General features: G+C 39.0%; 1 protein-coding gene across 1 annotated transcript in view; it reads left to right on the top strand.

Moving 5' to 3' along the window:
• Positions 1 to 24,332, top strand: part of KCNMB2 (potassium calcium-activated channel subfamily M regulatory beta subunit 2) — a 54,335-nt gene that overhangs the window by 15,967 nt on the left and 14,036 nt on the right. The window contains exons 2-4 of the mRNA XM_042903031.1: positions 5,064 to 5,186; positions 21,012 to 21,182; positions 23,568 to 23,763. Of these exons, the coding sequence (XP_042758965.1) occupies positions 5,131 to 5,186; positions 21,012 to 21,182; positions 23,568 to 23,763 (423 nt within the window). The 5' untranslated portion in view covers positions 5,064 to 5,130. The remainder of the gene's footprint in view (positions 1 to 5,063; positions 5,187 to 21,011; positions 21,183 to 23,567; positions 23,764 to 24,332) is intronic.

Raw genomic sequence — 24,332 nt, 5'->3', positions numbered from 1 at the left:
CTCACTGGTCAGGCTGGAGACCCAGTGTTTGTTAGACATTTCCTCAGGTGGTTGTAGTGTGTGGCCAGGGTTCAGGGACACTGTCTTTTGCTCTCCCGGCTTAGGATACATACCAGAAATTAACGGGAATGAGGAAGTACTTCAGATTTCATGATCTCAGTATCTCAGAAAACTGTTTTTCCTCTATTGAGTGCCACTGACCCATCAGAAAAAAAAAAAAAAAAATCAATAGTCTAAATGTGCAAGTACCAAGCAACTTAATTGGATTTTTTTTTACAAAAAGATAAAATCCCATTCATTTGCTATAAAAATTAATAACAAGGGGAAAAAGAAAGAAACTGATGTTTAGTATGTGCCTCGATCTCACTTTAGGTCCTTAGGCATCTGTCACTCCACTAATCTTCCAAGCAACCCAGAAAAACAAATGTCACCACTCCCATTTTTCCAGTTGAGGAAATTTAGACGCCGAGGTGTTAAACTGACTTGTCCAAGGTCACACGGTTGGTAGCTGGTGATGCCAGGAGGCAAACAGACAAATAGGCCCCATCTGGCTCTCCTTGGACCATGCTGCCTTTCTAAAGAAAACCTTATTGGATGACAATTCAGCAAGCAACAGAAACTTTTGGCCAAGTCAGTGAAAGAGACAGAGGGAACAGGACAATCAGGAGAAGGAGCAGGAGGAGGTGTGAGTGGGGGAAGGAATGACAACCTGTGCTGAGCTCAGGGTTGGTCAGGAGGGAGCTGCAGCTGCACCCAGCAGCACTGAGCCACAACACGGGAGGCCAGAGTCATACCAACAATTATGCTTTCAAATGGCTACTTGGACAGTCAGGCGGCAAACATAAGCAGCGTGTCATTGTGTGAACTACATTGTGCCATAAACGTATGTAAGATGCAGCCCTGCCCTGGAAGGGCCTGTGGCCTAGCAGGGGTGGCAGATTTGCATACAAGCAGGAGAGACCATGCCTTGCTCTAACAGAAGTGGAGTACCAAGGATTGGGAGCAGAGCTGAGGGAGCTGCTACCGTGGGTCAGAGAAAGGCTTCCCAGAAGAGGTGACATCTGAGACAGCCCTGGAGACAAAGAAACTCCTTCACCAGGCTGGGAAGTGAGGCAGAGAGAAAGCTTGAACAGAGTCAAGGAGGTAGAAACCAGAGTCAAGGTGTGCTTGAGCAATGAAAGAGGCCCTTTGTAAGTTCCTGAGACAAAGAAATTGTCACATTCTCACAGACACCCTGTTTTCATTCAAGGCTGAGATTGGGTCTTTTAGGTTGCTGGGTTTTCGACCACATTCATCTGGAGTCACACGAGTCATGGCCCTGCCAGGCTCACTGCAAGTCCTAGGTCACTTTGTGATGGAACTGGATCCAGGCTTCCGCCCCCTGCCCACAGCCCGTGCCACCACTAACACAGGTCTCTGCTCATGCTAGGATTCCAAATCGCAAAATTGTATAAAGTGTTTTTTTCTGTCTCTGTATCACTGTTCTTATCACAATTCAAATGAGATGTTCCTTGTCTTAGAATGTGAGTGAAGTTGAGGTAATTATTTAAGAGTTCAGGAGGACTGCCTTTGAGCTCAGAGAGCCTCCAAATCAACTTCCATTAACATATCCTGGGAGTTTCTTTGAAGCCTGGAAATTTTTTCAACTTCCACAGAACCTTTATACTGTTGTCCTGAAAGCAGCTACTCCTTTTCAGTTTAATTAACAGCAAACCTAACAGGCTTTAAATAACAGTTTGTCTTTATGAAAGGACATTGGGCTGGAGAAACCCCAATTCCACTCAGTGACCTAACCTGAGGAGTCACTGAGTCCCTTCTAACAAGCTTTACATGGTTAATTAGAATGAATATATCTTTCGTCTCCCACTTTCCATATCTTAAAACGACAGAGCCAGGTACATGCTAGAATAATGACACACAGTCTGAAAGTATCCTAAGCATATTAAAATCACTGCAGCTCTTTGCACTTAGAATGATTTCAAAGCATCCATAATGTGTATGGTGTGTCTATTAAATGCTGGTTAATAACCAGTAACAGGGCAGGAACTCACTAATTTATTGCTTTACCTTAACTCAAAGTGTGCCAGTTTTCTGTCTACTCCACGTCCCTAGTCCTTCCAGAGTGACTGAGCTGAGCAGAAGATTCCACTAGAGTCAGTGCTGAAGTAACTTCCTGGAAGTTTAAGCCAGTCCACATTCTTATGGAGTATTTCATTCAACTTAGATTCAAATCATTCTTATCTCCTGAAGGCTGACTGGCTTTGGTAATGGATTTAATCTCCATGCTATTTGATGTGTTTTACAGATCTTCAAAAAGGAACATAACTAACTTTCAGTATCTCAGATCCAAGTCATTTAAAGACCTAGCAGATTTGGGGGCACCTGGGTGGCTCAGTCAGGTAAGCTTCCGACTTTAGCTCAGGTCATGATCTCATGGTTCTTGAGTTCAAGAGCCTGCATAGGGCCCTCTGCTCACAGCGCAAAGCCTACATTGGATCCTCTGTCTCCCTCTCTCTCTGCCTCTCCTCACCCCCACATGCGTTCTCTCTCTCTCTCTCTCTCTCTCTCTCAAAAATAAATAGGGGCAACTAGGTGGCTCAGTCAGTTAAGTGTCTGACTTCAACTCAGGTCATGATCTCACACTTCATGGGTTTGAGCTATGAGGGGCTCTGTGCTGATAGCTCAGAGTCTGGAGCCTGCTTCGGATTCTGTGTCTGCCCCTCTCCTGCTTACATTCTGTCTCACTCTGTCTCAACAATAAATAAACATTTAGAAAAACTTTATAAATAAATAAACATTTTTTTAAAAATAGCTATCAGATTCAACTTCTAAGCCTTTCTAAAATTGTTAAGGGCTTCCATTCAGGTGTATCCTTTCTTCATCTATACTGGTTACCAAACCCCTGCTATCTCCATGGTCCCTGTTCCTTCTTGAATGCTGGCCCCAGAGTTGCAGAAGGAAATCTATTCCCAGACCTAGACCCAGAAAGGCAGTACACAATGAATTGAATATGCTTGGATTCCTTCTACCATTTACTGAATCACAAAATGTTGGACCTGAGAGCAATCATAAAGGTTCTCTATTTCAAACTTTCTATGTTACAGATTAAAAACAATCAAGCCCTGGGACACTTGGGTGTCTCAGTGTGTTAAGCATCCAACTTCAGCTCATGTCATGATCTCACGGTTCATGGGTTTGAGCCCTGCATCAGGCTCTGTGCTGGTGGCTTGGAGTCTGGAGCCTGCTTTGGATTCTGTGTCTCCCTCTCTCTCTGCCCCCTCCCTACTCAAGCTCTGTCTCTCTCTGTCTCTCAAAAATAAATAAACATTGGGAAAATTAAAAAAAAAAAAAAACAAGAAACAACCAAGCCCTAGCAAAATTAAGTGACTTTCCTAAGGCCACACAGTTATATAGTGACAAAATTGGGCCTCTAATCAACCACTGACTCTAAGTACATGCTCTGAGCCCTTGCTGCTCAGTATTTTCTGAAGACATTCAACAACAGCATCACCTGAGACTGTGTTATTAATGTAAAAACTCAGGCCCTACCCCAGACCCCACCAAATCAGAATCCACATTGTTGTAAAACCCCCAGGTAATTCACAAGCACATTACAGTTTGAGATTCACTGGGCTGAGATCATAATATGTCTTTCTACAGAGAACATGAGAATTTGAGGCAAGCAGACATTGGTTTTGAAGCATGGCTTCACTTTTTCTAAATCTGAGCAAATATTTCAATCTCCTGGAAGTATCATTTGTAATCTGGAAATAATAGCACCATCCACCTTGCAGTTTTCATTATATAAGCACAAGGTGGATATATGAATATACATCTCAAGATATATGAATAAATAATATATGCAAAGTGCCTGGCATGTAGTAGCTAATATATCATATAATAGCTAGTATTTCCAGTCTCATGCCTCCCATTAAAATAGTATTCAACCAAAAAAATGAAGTCATAAGTGATTGTACGTCATGAAGGAATCACTTTCCTTCCTTCCTTTGTTCTATTTGCTCAATATTATTTTAACTTTTATATGTGATTAAGATTTCTATATTTCATATTTCTAAATCCCTAGAAAGTGACTATTATGCAGAAAACAAATAATAATAGCTAACTGCTTTCGGTGCTATGCTTAGAGATGAAAAAACTTACCCCTAAGCCAAATCCTAACCAAGAGAACACAACATTCATCTAACATCCTGACTCTTGATCCTATAAACCTAGCCTCTAGGAACCAGAGAGTATCTGCTTCTGCTCCTGCTGCTGTGATTTTCTCAGAGACTCAAACACCACAGAATGCACCCAACAGCTTTGGCAACAGCAGAGCATATTTAAAAGATGATGTTTTGGGGCCCCTTGTGACTCAGTCAGTTGAGCCTCCAACTTCAGCTCAGGTCATGATCTCACTGTCCGTGAGTTCGAGCCCTACGTGGGGCTCTGTGCTGTCAGCTCAGAGCCTGGAGCCTGCTTCGGATTCTGTGTCTCCCTCTCTCTCTGCTCCTCCCCCACTTGTGTTTTGTCTGTCTCTCTCTCTGTCTCTCAAAAATAAACACTAAAATTTTTTTTAAATAAAAAATAAAAATAAAAGATGATGTTTTGTCATCCAATATGCACATCTGTCAACATCAAGGAAAAGAGTTTAAATAGGAAAGGAGAAATAGAATTTTAGTATCCAAATCTGAACCAAAATAGAGTGTACCAAAGAGTGTGAAACCATACCAAAATTAGATTTGTGGAGAAGGAATATGATGCTAACATCAATTAACCAGGTTTCCCTACGGCAGTGGCTCGGCTGTGGCTCTCCACCCTAGCAGTGCATTAGAAACAAGGAAACTTTTTAAAAATTGAATGCATATTTCTGAGGAAGGGATCTGGTTTTTAAAAGATTCCCAATTAATTTTCATATGCAGCCAAGGTTGAGAACCACTGCCCTATAGCAACAGAAACCTGGCCTTATTTAAGAGAGTCGATCCACCGAAGCTATTGGTTGCTACTGATACAGAGTTCCCCACACTCAAGGCAATGGATTTAACTTCAGTGTGTTCCCCTTCTAGGTCTTTTCACCATTCCTCCAGGACTTCCACTGTAAGGAAAACAGCCCCGGGATCAACATCCTCTAAGATGTTTATATGGACCAGTGGCCGGACCTCTTCATCTTACAGACACGATGAGAAAAGGTAAATTACTGGGGACTCCCGGGGGCTTTTCAGAATCATTTAACCCAACTACCCAGACAGAGTGCCAGTAGGAAAGCAAGAGGCAACTGAGCCTCATGTTTGGCAAGTGTTAATGAGGAACGGGCACTACATTGAGGGAGTAGGGTTTCTGACACTCTGGCCCACCGCCTTGCACTCTCGGTGCTCCCTCCCACTGCATGGCTTTGCAAAGGCTATTCCCTGTCATAGATGCCCTTCATCCATGAACACACATACCTATTCATCACTTAGCTAGCTCCAGCTTTGCTTTCAGAATATCCATTCAATCAGAGCCTCCCACGATCCTCTTGACCAGCACAGACTTTGTAGTTCACAGTGAATCCCCAGCACCTACCACTGTTCCTGGCACACAGTAAATTCTCAATAAATACTGAACCAAAGTGATAAAAATTGCCTTTCAAAGACATATGACAAGGAAGGAAAGCAGAAACTATGAGAGGGTGAAAAGAGGATGGACAAGCCCATGCAGCCCTCAAAGTCCTTAGAAGAAGAAGTAGCATGGGGTAGGGGAGGAGTGGAGGAATGAGAAGAAAGATTGAAAGGCAGAGGCAATGTTAATAAAAGACAAAACGACAATTACACATCTCAGTCTAGCTCTCCCACTTGTGTTTAGGGAGCACATCCATTCATAAAATTCTCTGGCCATTTTTAAATATTTGCTTTCTCTCCGTTTATTTTCTGCCGCTTCTCTCTTTTCCTCATTGACCTTATACTATTACTTGGGTTTGGTGGAGTTGGAAACACAACTACCTACACCAGCATATTGCAACTTAAGCAAGGCTCATCTGCCTGCAGAAGCTGACAGAAACCAGACCTGATAAATGGTGCTGGACACAGGAAGGACCTGAAGGAGGTTGGCTTGAATGCAGTTTTGAGAGCTGGTACTTTCATTTTTCCTTTTAAAGTCTGTATTACCCTACAGAGGAAATCCTTTGAAAAATTCCAAAAGCAAAATTGTTCTTCGCAGTAACTATATATTACGGCGAAAAACTTGGAAGCGACATTAGTATTCACAACAGAAAACCTGTTAAATAAATCATGAAATGCAATATATCACTTAGCACTTAAAAATACTTTGACATCATATTAACTGAAAAATCAAGTTGAAAAATTGCATACAATCTATGATTGCAGCCACCTTATGTGTGTGTGTATCTACACACACACACACACACACACACACACACACAGGAAAAAGCCTGGAAGGAAAAACATGTTTTTTACTTCTCCATTTTCTAAATGCTTTGTAATATGTTATACTATCTTAATTATGGGGAAAATAATGATATGATGTTTAGGTAAAATTACAGCCCAGAGGCAACTAGTGTTTGAACAAAGTCCTAGTGCTCAACACAGCACAAGAAGATGGACTGAAAATTCGCTATGTTTGTTCATCTGTAGGTTTCCACATGCTTTTTCTCAGGGCTTAATCAAGTTATTTTTCATTTGCTTTCAATCCAAGTAAGTGAATCATTTTTCAGCAAGATCTTTACTGTAAGACTAAAACTCAGTGTGTCATTTGAAAATTGCATATTTTGCATATAATCTCGTTTCCTTAAAAAAAAAAAATTCCCTGACAGTGATAGTGAGAAATGGCAGAGATTGTGCTGCTCTAGAGCAATATTGTGACTTTCAATGGCCAGCCTGTCTGAGATTTTGAAGGCTTCACCAGAGAAGGTGAAGCGTGACTTATTTCACCTCCTATTTATTCTCATCAAATAATTTAATTAAGTGTGTGTGTGTGTGTATATATATATATATATATATATATATATATATATATATATACATATATATATATAAAACATTTTTACAAAAAGTTTAACACCAGAGAAGAAATTACTATGCACTATATGTTTTATATAAACTGCCCTCTTAATTTATAAGATAGAGATGATTGCGCCCATTTTACAGATGAGGAAGCTGAGGCTCAGAGATTTTTAAATAACTTCCAAGGGTCCAACGACTGGCCAGTGATGGAATCAGAATTTGAACTCAAGGTCATATTCTCTCCCCTGCACCCAGAGCTTCCATCGGCTCTTTCAAACATGAGACATTTGGAACAGCAATGAACAGCCAAGCCCGCAGCGGGGGAGACTGTATTAAAACACAGCTGAAAATCGCATATCAAAGGAGACAGTAAACATGTGGATATGATATGTTGGCAATGTTTGTGCAGTTAAAGGGAGCCAATAATTAGCTTCATATTCTACACCATTAAAATTATATGAAACTCTTAAATTACTACTTTCATTTTTTTTATTTTCAAGTTATGATTTCAATAACTATAAGATTTAAAATAATTAAACTATTGACTATAAGAAATAATTTTCAGCAAGCTTTATTTATGGGATAGGAATGCCAAGGCCTATGAAATCAATCTGCACGGTTTTAGCCTTGAAAGTCAAAGACAAATGGAAAAACAGCCAACGAACCCAGCAACGGAATCTGCCACTAAGCCAGTATCCTTAGTTTGATGTTGGTTCATTTGTCTGTACCTCTGCCTTGACCACACCTTCCTCTTCACTGCCTAATTCACAGACTCCTGCAGGACAAGACTCCGATTTTAAAACTGATTTGGAACAGCGTCTATTGTGCTGCTTAAGATGCTCTTAGTGGCAGTAATCATGGTGGTAATGAAGGTGATGATGGCTGATAATGAATCTAGATCATTAAGGTCCTCAAGTTAATTACTTGGAAATAAATGAAGTAGGTTGTCTGGCAGCACTGCCCAGCCCTGCTGGCAATGGTTCCACCTCCACTTTCTTATTCTGCAAAGCTGGCCTTTGTGCGCCAGGCTCCTGCAGCGATCCCAGGGGCCAGGCAGCCAAAACTCCTCAGCTCCACTCCGTGCGCCCTCTTCGAGAGACCACAGCCAAACTTGTTAGGACACTGGCTTCCCTGGGATTCCTCAAGAGGTGGAACATCAGGAAATAGCTTACAGACAGGCAGAGCAACCAAAGAGAAGGAAAAGTCCACCCCAAATCCTGAAACCAAATGTCTTATGGCTCAAGGGAAGTTAAAGTCAATTTTGCATTTTTTTCCCATCTGTTTAAATCAAAGCCAGTCCTTGTTCTGATCATCTGCTCTATGCAAAATACTGGTTTCTATCCTTATCCCCCATTCCACGCACCAGCACTATGAAGGAAAACTTTTTCATCTCTGAACAAACTTCTTGGTTAGGTGAGCTTAGTTTAATCCCAAAATTGCAGGCAGCAGAATAAAACAGCATCAACAATAACTAATTCAGAATTTAAAGGAAAGAGAGGTTATCGGCTAAGGACAGTACAGCCAAGCTTTTATCAAATATTCTTTGGGTTGTTTTTATTAAATAGTGAACTGATATAAAGGAATATTCATCATGTTAACACACAAAAGATGATGATATAATAAGCATCTGAGCACCCTTCATTAAGGTTAAAAAATAAAGCAATCAGAATTTTTGAAGCCCTTGTGGATGCTTCCCTAATAGCACCCTCCTCCCTACCCAGAGATAACCACCATCCTGAATGTTCTGTTTGTCATCCCCTTGCTTTTTCTTCAGTTTATCACATTGGAATCTTTAAACAATATATTGTTTACTTCTGAATGTTTGGAGGCTTTATATCAATGGAATCGTGCCTTATGAATTATTCTGAAACTTTTTTCACCAAACATTATGTTTCTATGATTTATCAGTGCCAATGTGGGTAGCTACATCTCATTTTCTCTGCTGTGTAGTCTGCTCTGATATGAATATACTACCATTTATTCATCCAGTCTATTGCTAATAGACATTTGCATCATTTCTAGTTCCTTTTGTACCAACAATGCTGCTATAATCCCTCTTGTCCATGTCTTCTTGTACACTTTGTACAAATATTTCTTAGGATATGTACCTAATGGGTATATTTAGTTCAAAAGTATGTACAGCTTCTACTCTACCAGGTAATGCCATTGCTTTCCACAGCAGCCATTAATGTCATTTCATTGCTCTACAACTTTACATAGGGTTTTCAGACTTTGTTTTTAAGTTTATTTACTTATTTTGAGAGACAGAGAGAGAGCATGAGCAGGGGAGGGACAGAGAGAGAAGGAGAGAGAGAATCCCAAGCAGGCTTTGCACTGTCAGCACAGAGCCCAAGCTCAATGAATTGTGAGCTCATGACTTGAGCCAAAATCAAGTCCGATGCTTAATTGACTGAACCACCCACATGCCCCAGGTTTTGAGATTTTTAATTTTCACCAATCCAGAGGGCACTATGACTTCGATTCCCATTTCTCGGATTACTAATAAGATTGAGCCTGTTTCCTTTGTTCTTTTCTGTGAAGTGCCTGTTCAAATACGAAGTCAAGTTTTCTACTGGATTGTCTTTTTATTGACTTGCAGGAATTCTTTGTAAAAATTTACATTAACCCTTTGGCTGTTTATTGTGTGCAAATAGCTTCTCCCAGTTTGTCCTCACCCTGTTTATGATGTCTTCTCATAAATATATGTTCTTATTTTAATGTGTTAGCATTTTTTTGAACATTTTAAAATCCCTTCCTACTCCAAGTTCAGTTTCCTTAATATTTTGTAGGTGTGCCTTTGACAATTAAGTCTTCAATCATCTGAAGTTGACTTTTGTGTTTTGTGAAGTAGGCATCCAATTTTTTTTCTTTATGGATAACCAAATGGCCCAGCACCTTTTCTTAGATAGAATATCCTTTTCCCAGTGATCTAAAAGCACACATGTATCATATATCAGGTTTCCACACATGCGTGGATATGTTCTTGGATCTCCATTTTGTTTCACTGGTCAACTCTGTCTACCTCAAACAGATACCACCCTTGAGCTTACAAACTTTTGCATTGTAAAAATCTTGGTATCTGACAGGACAAGTTGCCCACCTTGTTCTTTTATAATCAGAAGTGGATTTGCTATCCCTAGATGTTTGTACTTCCATATAAATTTTAGAATCAGCTTGTCAAGTCATACCTACCCCACTTGAAATTTTTATTGAAGTTCTTGAAATTTTATTGGAATTTTATGAAATCCATTAATTAATTTATGGCAAATTTGCAACTTTATGTCATCAAGTCTTTCACTGAATATGATTAATCTCTACACTGATTTGTCTTCCCTAATATTTCCCAATAAAACTTCATAGATACTCCAAAGAGAACTTGCACATAGCTCATTAGATTTATTCCCAAGTGTTTTGATTTTTTAATGTTTAAATTATATTTTCAAAAACAAAATGAATAAATATAAATTATATTTTCTGCTTTTACAGGCATGTGGAAAAGCAAATATATCGACTTTTTCAACTATACTAATTTTCTAATTAATTTTAATAATTTATCCATAGATTCTTTTGCATTTTCTTCACAATCATATCATTAGTGAATAATACATTTTTGCTTCTTTTTTTTCAATAAATATAAAATTCATTTTTTTTTCTTGCCATATTATACAGCCAGTAAACCACAAATAAAACAGATAATAGTGAATATCTTTGCTTTGTTCCTGCTCATAAACATTTTACCACTAAGTATCAGGTTTACTATATTTCCTCTATTTCATCATATTAAGAATGTTTCTATTTCTGGGGCACCTGGGTGGTTCAGTCAGTTGAGCATCCAACTTCAGTTTAGGTCATGATCCTGCAGTTTGTGAGTTCAAGCCCCATACCCTGCTCACTGCTGTCAGCGCAGAGCCTGCTTCGGGTCCTCCATACCTACCCCCCTTGGCCCCTCCCTCACTTGCACTCTCTCAAAAATAAATAAACATTTAAAAAATATTTTTATTTCTAATTTTGTAAAAGTTTTTATCATGAATGGATGTTAATTATTATCAAATATGTTTCTCTTCATATAATGGTAACCCTTTAATATGTTTATACATTACATTGATAATCAAATGATGACCAACATCATATTCCTGGAATAACCCCAAATTGAGAATGATGTGTTTTCACTTTTATATATTGCTAGATTTAGGGAGCTAACTTGTTTTTTAAATGTTTGCATTTATGTTTATGAATGAAATTGGTCCATTACTCTCCTCTTTGTGTTGTACGATTTGCTTTTGGCATCAAAATTTACTAACCTCATAAATAGGTTGGATAGCATTCCATCTTTTTCTATACTCCAGAATGATTTCCATTATGAGGATATTTAAATTTCATGATTCAATTTTTTAATGATTTAGAACTATTCAGATTTTCTAGTTATTTCTGAATCCATTTCAGTAAGTTCTATATTTAAAAGAATTTACTGTATATTTCAGTAAATTATGTATTTCAGAGTTTTCAAATGTCTTGCTATAAAGTTGCTTTAAATATCCTCTATTATCTTTCTAATCCATGTTGTATCTGTATTTATGGTTTTTTAATTCTTAATATTTATTTGGCCCTTCTCTATTTTATTCTTGATCAGTCTTGTCAGAGGTTGTATATTTCATTAGTCTTTTCAAAAAATTAATTTTGAATTCATTGATCCTTTAATATAATTTATCTTCTATTATTTATTATTTCCTTCTTGCATTTTCTTTTAATATATTTTCTTAATCTTTTTATAACTCCCTAAGTTAGATGTCTACCACATTAATTTTTAGGCTCCTTTCTTACCTAATACAAGCATTTAATGTATTGCTTATTTAATGTATGTATTTACATTTAATGTATTTAATGTATGTATTGCTTTAGTCACAACCCATTAGTTGCTCTTTAGTGTTTTGTTATTATTCAGTCCTAAATATGTCCTACTTTATCATGTTTTATTCTACGACCCATGAGTTCTTTGTAACTCTATTTTTATCTCCATGTATAGAGTCATTCTAGTTATTTGTTACTTATTTTTACCATTATTGCACTAGTGCCAAATACTGTAGTCAATGTAAAAAGCAGTACTTCTCAAAGACCCTTTAGGTTATCAAGTTACCCTACCTTAGCTGAATGATTCACATAATTTTCTTTCCTTCTATTTTTCACTAATGAGTTTTTAATCAATTCCAATATGTTAATAGATCAGGTAAAAAATAAAATTAAGTGGCTACAATATGATTAAAAATTAAGAATTAAAAATTAAGATACCACTGGGAAATTGTGTGATCTGGTAAGTTAAAGGCAGGACTAAAAAGAAATAACTCCTACTTTTATCTCCATCATTTTGCTTTCATCCTTTGTCTATTACTCATAAAATAATATTTCAAGACTTCCTGGCAAGTCCTGTGGATTAATAAGTTTACAATAACAGTAGGCTCATGGACAAAACGTCTCTTGTTAATGACTATATTAAATGTGACTACCATTTGTTCCCAAACTCAAAGCACATTTCTCCCAATGGAATGTACTTTAAAAGATTGGAAACAGAATAATTAAATTTATATGTGCACACACACACACACACACACACACCTATTAGCTCAAGGAAAAGAAAACATGAAGTGTGGAAGTAATAGAAAAAGAGGATATACATATGAAGAAGCACATCTCAAAAACATGGAAGGCTTTGATGGACAAAAGGCAGAAAAATGGCTGGTTTTTTTTGTTTTGTTCTGTTTTCCTTGAAAGTTTATTTCTTTTTTCTTTTTTTAATTTAAATTTTAGTGAGTTAACATACAGTGAAATATTGGTTTCAGGAGTAGAATTCAGTGATTCATCACTTATATACAATACCCAGTGCTCATCACAAGTGCCCTTCTTAGTACCCATCACCTGTCTAGCTCACCTCCCACCCACCTCCCTCTGTCGACACATAGTTTGTTCTCTATCATTAAGAGCCTCTTGTGGTTTATTCCCCTCCTTTCTCTCCCCCCCTTCCCATATGTTCATCTGTTTTGTTTCTTAAATTCTACATATGAGTGAAATCGTATGGCATTTGGCTTTCTCTGATTGACTTATTTCACTTAGCATAATGCATTCTAGCTTCATCCACCTCAATGACTGTTTTAATCAATGCCACTCCCAGCTCTGCCATATGAGATAACAGTTTTTGTGTTCCTGGAACAGAAATATATAGCAACTCTGCTCATTTCAGCTCACCTGACCCTCAGCCATCCACTGCCCCATAGGTTCATCCCCGAAAGGATGTAACAGAAGACTCTTTTCCTTGAAGTCTGGAAATGAGAGCTCTTAGTGTCTCAAAAGTTTGAAGTCTTTCTGGAAGTAATACTAAATTTGTTGGTGGTAGAGTCCAATGGACACTGACAGAAAAAGGAAGACAGGAGCCTGCTGTAGCCATGTTTCCCTAATTTAGTTGGTTTCCATTGGTCATTTAGCTTCCTAATGCTGGCTACCTCACAATCTAAGCATATCGTAGCCATATCTAGCCCACATAAAAGGAATATATTTTGTGACCCTAATAAATCCAAGAGACTGAGCCTACAAAGATGAATGTGGTCTGGCTCTCACTGTCAAGCAGCTCAGTATTCATTAGACCAGAAAGACATAAACATAAATATTCAGTATGTTAAGTATTATGTATGAGTTTCTTAAGTATCCCCCCCAAGTAATTTCAGATATACATAATTGTTTACTTTTATTCATATCTTTCCCACACCCTCCAGGCCCCCTCACCTTTCACACATTCTGTACCCTTTGCAGATCTGTCTTCTTGCCCTCTCTGTTCCATCCAGCACCCTCACTGTCTTTTGTTTCTCTGATGAGAAAATCTCATTAAAATCCATGGTGTTACTTGTTCTGGAAACCAATGATGCTCAGATCTAAATTTTCATCTCCTCTGCCACTGCTTTTTTTTTTTTTTTTTCCAGTTCCTCTTTACCTAACCCCTGAAACATTGGGAGAGTTCCAGAATCAGCCTCCACCTCCAGACTTAAACTTTTCTAAATAATCAACCACACTAACTTGAGTGATCTTCCTAAAGTACAAATGAGATTATATCATTTCATTCTTTAAATTCTTTTAATGGTTCTTCTGACTTAAGAAAACACACAAGATCCTTTACCTACAGCCCCTGCCTACCTAACCAGCTTGCTGCCTGCCATCCCCCACCTACCAGATCCTAGAATCCAACTATTCTCAGCTACTCCTATTCTGTCACATTCTGCTAGATACTCTTCTCTTTCTAAATTGTTTGCTCATCAGAGACTCAGTTCAGTCTGCTATAGGACCCTTAACCATAGCCAATGAAATCAAGTTATGGCCTTCAACTGGCACACTTCTACACCACCTTCCTGCTTATAAATAATAGCCCTAGTATCATTTATCTACCGTCAATCTGCTGAATGCCCAGCTCAAGCAATACCCAACACAGTGATAGCCAATTTGCCTGAAACCATTACTCACCACCCCCCCCAAAAAAATTTGCCAATCATTTTGATGAGTTTCTCAAATTTAGCTACGTACCAAAAACTTAGTATGCTCAATGTAATCCTACATAGTTCTACAGGTTAGCAGACTGCCAATCTGTGCCATATGCTGATTTCTCCTCTTCAATTTTCCCCCAGCAGAGGGTCCCACCATTTTTACCCAGATGCCTCCCGTTGCAATAACAGGACCAGAGCAGAGACAAATTAAACATTTTGGAAGATGATGTCATAAGGACAAAATAAAAACTTTTCAAATGAAACTTCAAAAAATCTTCAAAAAGCTGTTAAAATTCCTGTCCAAAATTAACTACCATAACCTTATAAATAGTTAAAAGAAATTTGGTTAATTGATAAAGTTAACAAATCAAAGTAGTCAATATGAAATTTGTCATAAGAATACCAATGATGCTAAAATGTTAGCAAAATGGCAATGACTCTAAAAAGGTTTTGAAAAAATTAATATAAACTGAGATTCTTCCAAATCAAATGCCAATTTTTGTTATATCTATTAGAAGAATATATTCACACACGTAGTCAAGAAAGATATATCTATGAATATATTCATAAGAATATATTTATAAAAAGACTCAGTCTCCCTAGGAAGCTTAGCTTTAAAAAAAATCAAAGAGATCTTACAAAGCTGCTAAAAAGAATATATTCACAAGAAGAATTTACTTTTTGATTGAATGTGTTCTTAAAATATCCATAACAAAAAGGTATCCGTATTCATTTACCATACTTAAGATAATACTCCTTTAAAAAGTCTTTGTTGGGGCACCTGGGTGGCGCAGTCGGTTAAAGCATCCGACTTCAGCCAGGTCACGATCTCACGGTCCGTGAGTTCGAGCCCCGCGTCGGGCTCTGGGATGATGGCTTGGAGCCTGGAGCCTTTTCCGATTCTGTGTCTCCCTCTCTCTCTGTCCCTCCCCCGTTCATGCTCTGTCTCTCTCTGTCCCAAAAATAAAATAAACGTTGAAAAAAAAAATTAAAAAAAATAAAAATAAAAAAAAAATAAATAAAAAGTCTTTGTTAAGTGTGTAAATGTGATAAAGTAGGCAAACTATCCATTTAGCAAACTGATCCTTCAGTAGATTGGCTCTTGGTGAATGAGCTGTTCACTAACTGATCCTTTGGCAAATGGCTGCACCACACTGACTTGCTTCTCTTCTGTATTCTTCTCAAATCAATTTCAGTGGTCTCTTACCCAGCCCCACAGGACATGCCTTACTCACTTTGTATCCCCAGAACTCGGCACCATATATTTCATCCGATGAGGACTTAAAAATATTGACAAACAAATGAATTAATAAATAATCTTTTACCCTGCCTTAACCTGAATATTTTCTCCTGGCAAGCTAACTATCAGGAGAATCTGAATTTAAATAGGGAAGGCTAGGGAGAAAAATCTTACACATTTTACTCTTTATATCCATGTTTGCATATAGATAGTCTTGTAAATAATTTGCTTATGAACTATAGCCTCAGTCCTAATATCAAACTTTAAGAAACTATCCAAATATGGAGTTTGAAATAAAATTATATTGTGCTGACTACTGTTTGGGGGGGGGGGGTGAAGGAAGCTTTATTAGATAATTGAAAATCCTTTTTTATGCAAGATATTTTATCATACTTGGATTTGCCTTGTAGATTTATTGTGAGACTTTTATTGTACTTGGATTTGCCTTGTACCTTTATTAATAACGCCCATTCACCAAAAAGATTTGGACAGAATGCTCCCTGCACACGTAGTAAAGACTATACATTATCTACTACTTATTCTGTCAACATCTATAAATGTTGACTTATATCCACTATATTGATTCATAGTTCATCCTGAAGCCACGACTGCCTCAACAGAGCTCAAATGTACTGCTTTTCCAGAACACACCAAGGCTAGATCTGCACCAAGCTTAGAAATCCAAATTCCTGGAGCACCTGGATGTCTCAGTTGGTTAAGTATCCAACTCTTCATTTTGGCTTAGGTCATGATCTCATGGTTTGTAGTTTCAAGCCCCACATCAGGCTCTGCACTGACAGTGTGGGGCCTGCTTGGGCTTCTCTCTCTCTCCCTCTCTCTCTGCCCCACCTCCACTAATGCACTTGCTCCCTCACTCTCTCTCTCAAAATTAAACATTAAAAAAAAAATTTTTTTTAAGAAATCCAAGTTCCTGCTCTATACCTACTGTTGTTGGACATCGCACATGTTCAAAACTGAATTTGTAGTCCTGCTCCATACTGATTCTTCCTCCCAAGACTGTACTTCATTGAACTGTACTGGCCTTCATTCCCTTATTTCTCCTCTGCCCCCTTTCAGGTAGATTCATAGAGAATAAATGCAAAGAACCAAAGGGAGATGAAATACCAGCTCTGTTAGTGCTGGCACAGTAACTTCCAAAGTACAAGCTTTCCTGGTATGAAGCCAGAAACATAGCACTGAAGACAGCTTGGCATGAAAGAGCCCACCTAACTGACCACTTGGTTTTGGCTATGGATACTGCCCTCCCCCACTGGGGCTTACTACCTAGAGATAGGAAAGTCAAGGCACCCCAGGCCTGAACACAGACAAGTCCAAAAGGATTTTTAAAAAATTGTGCCATACATGAACAATGACATTCAAAGTCACCCAAAAGATAGACCTGGCCCATGACTGTCATGCTCTGGTCCATCTCATCAGTCAGATTAGTCACTCCTCACCTGAGCTCAGGACACTATGCTTGTGGGAGAATCTGTGATGCACCCTCAGCCTCTCCCTTCTTAGCCAAGGCAGCAAAAGTCCCTTCTTTGGGACCCTGAAGAGTAAGAACAGAAGAATCCCAGTTTTAACACGTTGTACCAATCCCCAGTGATCCAAGCCAAGTACTTGGGCCTAAATCTAATCTACATCCTTCCTCTGACTTCCTCATCATCCTCTACATTCTATCAATCATCAAACCCTAAAGTTTTACCTCTACATATTTCTCCATACATCGTTTTCTCTCCATCTATCCTACTTCAATCCTATATCCAGGCCTTATCACCCTTTGCCAACACTACAGTAACAATTTCCTAATTCTTTCTGATTTGTTTTGTTCTATTTCTAATCTAATCTCCACACTGTAGCCAAAGTGATCATTCTGAAACTCAATTTTGATTATGTCACTCTTTGACTGCTTCCCGTTAACTACAGGACAAAGGCCAAGATCTTTAGAAGGATTTACAAAACACTTCATGACCTAGTGCCTTTCCAAACTCACCTGCCCCATATCCCCTGTCCCACATTCATGTAATAGTAAAATGCTTGTAGTTTTTGACAGTCGCCTTGCAGTTCCAAATCTTCATCCCTTCCTTCATGTGATTCCTTCTGTTTGAAATACCCTAGAGTCCGTGTCTTATTTGGTTAACTCTGATTCAATCTTGAAGATTCTGCTTAAGACATTACCTCCAGGAAGCCTTCCCTAACCTTAACGCCTATTGCTTCCTGTCCTGCTCCCTCCAGGCTAGAGAACTTACTTCCCTTCTGTACTCACTCTGTGAATCGCTCCATCATTGAATTCACTATTTGTTGATATTTATTTTCATGCCTTTCTTGGGCAGGGGCCATATCCCCAGGAAATAGAGACTTCCAGCACTTGAGATAAATTTGTGGACTTAAACTGAATTCCTTGTTTTTCCAAATTGTTCATTCCTTAATTTATCCATGAATTCAATAATAATTTACTGATAAATTTCATGAGTATGTCCCACTCGACTCATCCACTTTCTTTTGACTGAGTAATATCCTAATTTCCCAAATACCTTTGGCCTGTGTGGAAACCAACCATTTTCCATCTTTAGAAATTCCAAAGCATATGAAGATCATTTGTCACCCATTTCCAAACTGTGATTTGTTTTTAAATTACTCATTTGAATCACTTTTATATGCTTCTTGTTCTGGTGACATAACTGACTGATTACACTGCATCTTTCACAGATATGGGCTGACATAAGTGATGTGGAGTAACAGCCTAATCCTCTGGAACCGTCAGACTACTGTTTTCTCTTTGCTGGCTTCCCTCTGCAGGAAATGCAAATTGTAAAGGCAGCCATCAGAATTAAATACATTTTGATAAATAATAGCCTAGTAACATCACATTACTTTTACAACAGGTCTATTTTTTAAGTTTATTTATTTATTTTGAGAGAGAGAGAGAGAGAGAGAGCACAAGCAGGGGAGGGGCAGAGAGAGAATCCCAAGCAGTTTTGGTGCCAGCACCACAGAGCCTGATGCGGGGCTCGAACTCACAAACTGTGAGATCATGACCTGAGCCAAAATCAAGAGTCAGATGCTTAACCAACTGAGCCACCCACGTGCTTCTACAACAGGTCTTTGAAGCCACTCAGTTTCTTCCTGCTTACTATTGGCTTTAGCTGCTAATGGGAAAAGATTTTTTTTTTAATCAAGTTAATAAAGAGTCAAGTTTAAAGAGCTTTTATATAAATCTTATATTTTCCAAAGGAAATCTCAGGAAACAAATGGAGAAACTTAGAGGTGGGCGGTGGACAGTCTATGGAAGTCTAAAGCACAGCAGCTAGTCTGGGGGCACTAGACTTGGGAACTGGAGAATAATGAAAGATATGAACTCTCAGGGCTTCTGGCAATGATGATAATGAGCAGCCCAGAGTGAGGGAGGGTGGAGGGGAGCCAAGAAGGACAAGACCACAGAAATATGGCTTCTATTTAGCTATGATTCTCCTACTACAATGGGCCCACTCTTTAAGGAAAGATTAAGATTTGTATAAACTACTTCATGAAAAGAACTTTAAATAATAATAAGCTAATTGGTTAATTTCATACTCCAATAACTAAATTAATAAATACTCTACCCTAAAACCTTCTGGAAATATATTAAACTAATACACGTTTTCACACTTCCACAGAGAATCAAAATATCTAACAACCAGTCCAGAATGAACTAGCCAACCAAAAAGGATGCCAGCCATCAATATCAGTAAGGCCATCCTGGAGCACAAACCTAAATAGAAGCCCTGAATATATACACAATTGTACAAGTAACAGGCATCTCTTCCTTGCCCTGCAAAGTTCCATTCTGGATTTCACTCTGGTTTCTTTTCCAAGCAACAAGAATGACTAGTGATAAAAATTTTTAAGGAAAATCTGAAGTTATTCTTGTGTATATTGGCTTTTTTGCCTGAAGCTAAAAAAAAAAAAAAAAAAAAAAAAAAAAAAAAAAAAGCTCTAAGAGTTTCCTTCTCCATTTTCAGCTTTCTATTTGAAAGACCCTAAAGGCCAACAACAATACCCCTACTCCTGGACTCCTGCAATCCAAAACTTGCTTCTCAGAATAGAAACTAAAGGAAGTCCTGAGCTGCTCCTTCCCCAGTCACCTGCTTTACCAAATCCTACACTTCTCACATATCTCTCCAAGCATCCAGCAGCCCAGCAATTTCTTGTTTTTTGTCTTCTCTTCCAGATCTTCTTTCAAATCCAGTCTTCTGCTCATAAGCTTTCTACATTATTCATTTCCCTGCCATTCTGTCCTTTAGAAATTCCTTGGAAGATTGTAGCAATTTTAGGATACTTCGATGCACCTGTCACGGAACTATAGCTCCCCACCCCATTTTCCAGTGGGAGCACTTGTTAAATGCTTCACGTCAGTCATTCTCTTGGATGATTTACTTATGTCATCTCACTTAAACATTACAATGCAGTTAAACATTATTCCCACTATGCAGGAAACTGGGAATCAGAAAGGATGAGGAACTTGCATTGATCACACAGGTAGTCAGCAGGGAAATCAGATTTTGAACACAGGAGCCAGTTTGGTCCAGTCTCATGTCCCTTCTTACTCTATGTTTCTGCTGTAAAAATTTTTTAAAAATACTAATAAAAGTAGTCAAAGTTATGCAGTCTGGCCCTTGACTGACATTTTTCAAAACTCACTCAAGTGTTTACATCTATGAGAAAAAAGACTGGGTCACGACTCCACATTTTCATACTGCTTATAAATCTCAAGCCAACAGCGCCCTAAGCTACCCTAAACTTGAGAAAAATGTTAACCAAAATAATTTTTGTCTATTACTACTGAAGGGAAATAAGGTATTAAGTTGATAGATTTCTGAGGTATACTGCCATTTATTTGAATTAATGTTCCATTAGGTATTCAGAGAGTTTAAAACGATCAATAATGATCAGCTGGAGGTTAAATGGCAAATCCAAAAGCATTCTTTTAAGAGTTGAAGGAAGTGCTTTCTTTCTTCAGATTTAAGAGGAGGAAAAAGGTGCTTACAACCAGACATGGGCCCCAAGGAAAGAAGGGGGACTTGTTTCGGCTCAAGGTTGGTGCATGTGTGTGTTGGGAGATAGTTGTCACATGGTGGGATCCAATTGCATTCAGGTAGGTTTAGAGGGCTCCTCTGAAAAGTAAGGAAAGCATGGGCAGAAACTTACCCACTCTCTAGGAGTGTGCTGATTAACTGTGAACTTCATGTAAGACTGTATTATTTTCAACCTCAGAAATATTTACCAAAAAATCAGGGACCACGACCTCCTGGACAAAAGGAAAACTGTCACAGCACTGAAAGCAGGAGAGGACCGGGCCATTCTCCTGGGACTGGCCATGATGGTCTGCTCCATCATGATGTACTTTCTGCTGGGAATCACACTCCTGCGCTCATACATGCAGAGGTAATGCCATTGGGTGGTTGGGACACGGTCGTTCGTCTTCTCCTCCTTCCTCTCCCATTGCTTATCAACCCTAAAGTCCTCTTCCTCACCTCCTTTCCCAATAATAACTATTAGCAGTGACTGGCATGTAATATTTTTAATAATGCTACCGGATAATAATGATAAAAATAGTACTACCTACTATGTGCAGGAACTTCCCTTCCCATACTTGACTTGCTTAACGCTCACACGTATGTTATAAAGGCAGTATGATACAAATATGCTCCTTATAAGAATGGCAAAACTGAGGCTCAAGATAAATCTAATTTGCCTGATATCACACAACTCTAGCATATGGCAGAGGTAAGATTCAAACCCCCATCCCACTAATCCCAGAGTCCCTATTCTTGCCTCTTCACACCTCTGTTCTCCACCATCATTCTTTTCCAGCCCACACCCCTCTTCATCACCCCACATGTCAGTGGTTCTCAACTGCACATTTAAACCTCCTGAGAAACTTTAAAAAATACTGATGCTCAGTCACCCCTCCCCCATCCTCCCAGAAGGTCAGATTTAATGGCATATAGTAGGACCCAGTCACCAACATCTTTCAAAGTTCCCCCAGGCAATCCTAACGTGCTGTCAAGGCTGAGAAATACTGCTATGCATCAACTTTTAACAGTAGCAGATTTTGAACTCCTTTCATTTTAATATTTGCCCTAGGTTTACTGAATAGATAGGGAGGCAATTAAATACTGAGACAGCAAGTGTATTCCCCCTGAGTAAGCCACATGATAAATCCCCACAGCCTCTCTAGCTAACTGTTGTCCATACATTGGACACTTTGAGCACAGGGGAGACCAGCATTGCTGTAACTAATGGGGAAAGTCTCACTGTGGTTTGGCTCAAAGGAATGAGGCCCTTTCAAATGAAAAATTGAGATTTCGATCTGAAAGAGAATCAAACCATTTTGTGGCATTCATTTATCCACCTAAATTAATACTTTCATTTTAGAAGCAAAATCTAGCTGAAAGACAGTAATTTGCTAAAATTAAGGCATCATCTTTCCCATTTGTGGCTGCTCTGCTCTGTGTCTCTGATGCCTTCAGCTGTGCTCCTTCTCAATGAAAGCGCTGATGCCTCAGGCCTGAGTGTTCACTGTTTCCAAAACCGCTTTCAGATCTTCACATCTGTGCTTAGAACCATCTAAGACTTTTTTTTCCCCTTTGTATAAGCAAAATCTGACCATCCATATCCTAGGAAAATACAATTTGCCACGCCAGAGGGGGTCAGGGCCAGTAACCTGCCTCCAGCATAAAGCTGGACATGAAAAGGGAAGTCAACACATGTCCAGCAAAAAGAAAGAGTATTCATCTGTGAAGAAAATGTGCTGTTTTCCAATCACAATGGTAATCAGCTTATACCCAGAGGCAAAACTTTGATTGCTTGTGTGTCTCTTCTTAATCACAAATGTTACCCTTGATCATAAAATTACATGTATTTTAGAAGGAAAACTGGCCAATGGGCAGCTGGAGGTTTGTTTACTTTTTCTTTTTTGATCTTTCTAATAGAGGTTCCCAGGGCACTGACATGAACCCATTATCTCCATGGAAGGGCCTCTCTTCCACTGTGTTCAAAGGGTGTCAGCGCAGTACCACGGAATAAGCCTGGGCCTTAGAGAAATGCCGGACTGGGTAGAATCGCCATTTCCATCGCTTTACTAGCTGTGTGCCCTTGAATGTTTCCTGATTTCTCTGACTCTCAGTAAACTCACCTTAAAAAAATTCAATACCCAACCTATAAAGTTTTGGAAATGTATACAAAACACCAGTTAGGGTGAAGACAGATGCTACAAGTGATCGGTTTTGGTACAATAAAGGGTGGAGTTATCTTTTCTCCCTTATTAGAAAGACCATACAAAGAAATGTATCACTGACCTCGTATCTATCAAGTTAGATGTCAAGTCCGCCCACCCTCTGCCATCTTCCCTCCGCTTCTCTCTTACACCTCTGCTACCTACAAACTAGGCAGACACTGCAGAGGTGAGGACTGGGGTGTGACGGCTGACAAGATAGGAATGCAGGGTGACTACAAGTGTGATATAAAAGATGCCTTATGCTTACCAGCGAATTTGATAAAAAAGTAAAAATCTAACTTAAATCAAGCATTGGATATTATAGTACATCTGATAGAAGTCACTGGAAGTTTTCAGGTGCCAGGCAGTTTATCCATCTTTATATTGTACCTTGCCTAAGGCTGCTCAATTCAAAGGCATAAACTATAACAAATAGATTGTACGATAGATTTGGATTCTTCAGGTTAAGGAGCTAACAGATGATCCCCTCTGATTATGCCTTCCTCGCCCTTAGTGTCTGGGCCTGTGTTTATTCTCCCCTCTCTCTGTAGCGTGTGGACTGAGGAGTCTCAATGCACCTTGGTGAATGCGTCCATCACAGAAACATTTAACTGCTCCTTCAGCTGTGGTCCAGACTGCTGGAAACTCTCTCAGTACCCCTGCCTCCAGGTGTACGTTAACCTGACTTCTTCTGGTGAAAAGCTCCTTCTCTACCACACCGAAGAGACCATGAAAATCAATCAGAAGGTAGGAGCTTGGCACACACACACACACTGCATTTCGGTCACCCTCACAGAGCTCCTGCACTCAGCCCTCTGAAGTCCTCCCATGCAGGCATTTCAAAGGAAAATACCACTGGAAAGCGGGCCCTGCCTCATCCATTCACAGAACTATTTGACTCTTGCCTGGGAGACATTTATTTTCTGTGCATGCTGTGGACAGATCATTCCCCCATTTTGTGGTAGTGTGGATTTACCCTTTACTTTCATCTAGGAGAGTAAACATCCTATCATTTCTACACAAATAGACTAGGTCGTTCAAAGCAAACATGCAGCTTAGTCCAAGTGGTACAAGCCAAAACAAAAACAAAAAAACAAAAAAACAAAAAAGAGGTATTCGTCATATACCTGAGAGCACTAGGGTAAAACTGCCTTTTGATTGCCACAGGGACATAACTTAATCCCTCGGAGCTTCAGCTTCCTTTTCTCTAAAAGGAGAAACAACAATGGCCATCTTGCAAAGTCATTTGGAGAATCAGAGCTGTGTATGTAAAGTGTGCAGCAGACCATGGTCCTTGGCACAGGGGAGACCTTCAA

The sequence above is a fragment of the Panthera leo genome, chromosome C2 (genome assembly GCF_018350215.1).
Source record: "Panthera leo isolate Ple1 chromosome C2, P.leo_Ple1_pat1.1, whole genome shotgun sequence".
Classification (NCBI taxonomy): domain Eukaryota; kingdom Metazoa; phylum Chordata; class Mammalia; order Carnivora; family Felidae; genus Panthera; species Panthera leo.
This window is presented reverse-complemented; position numbering and strand designations above follow the sequence as displayed.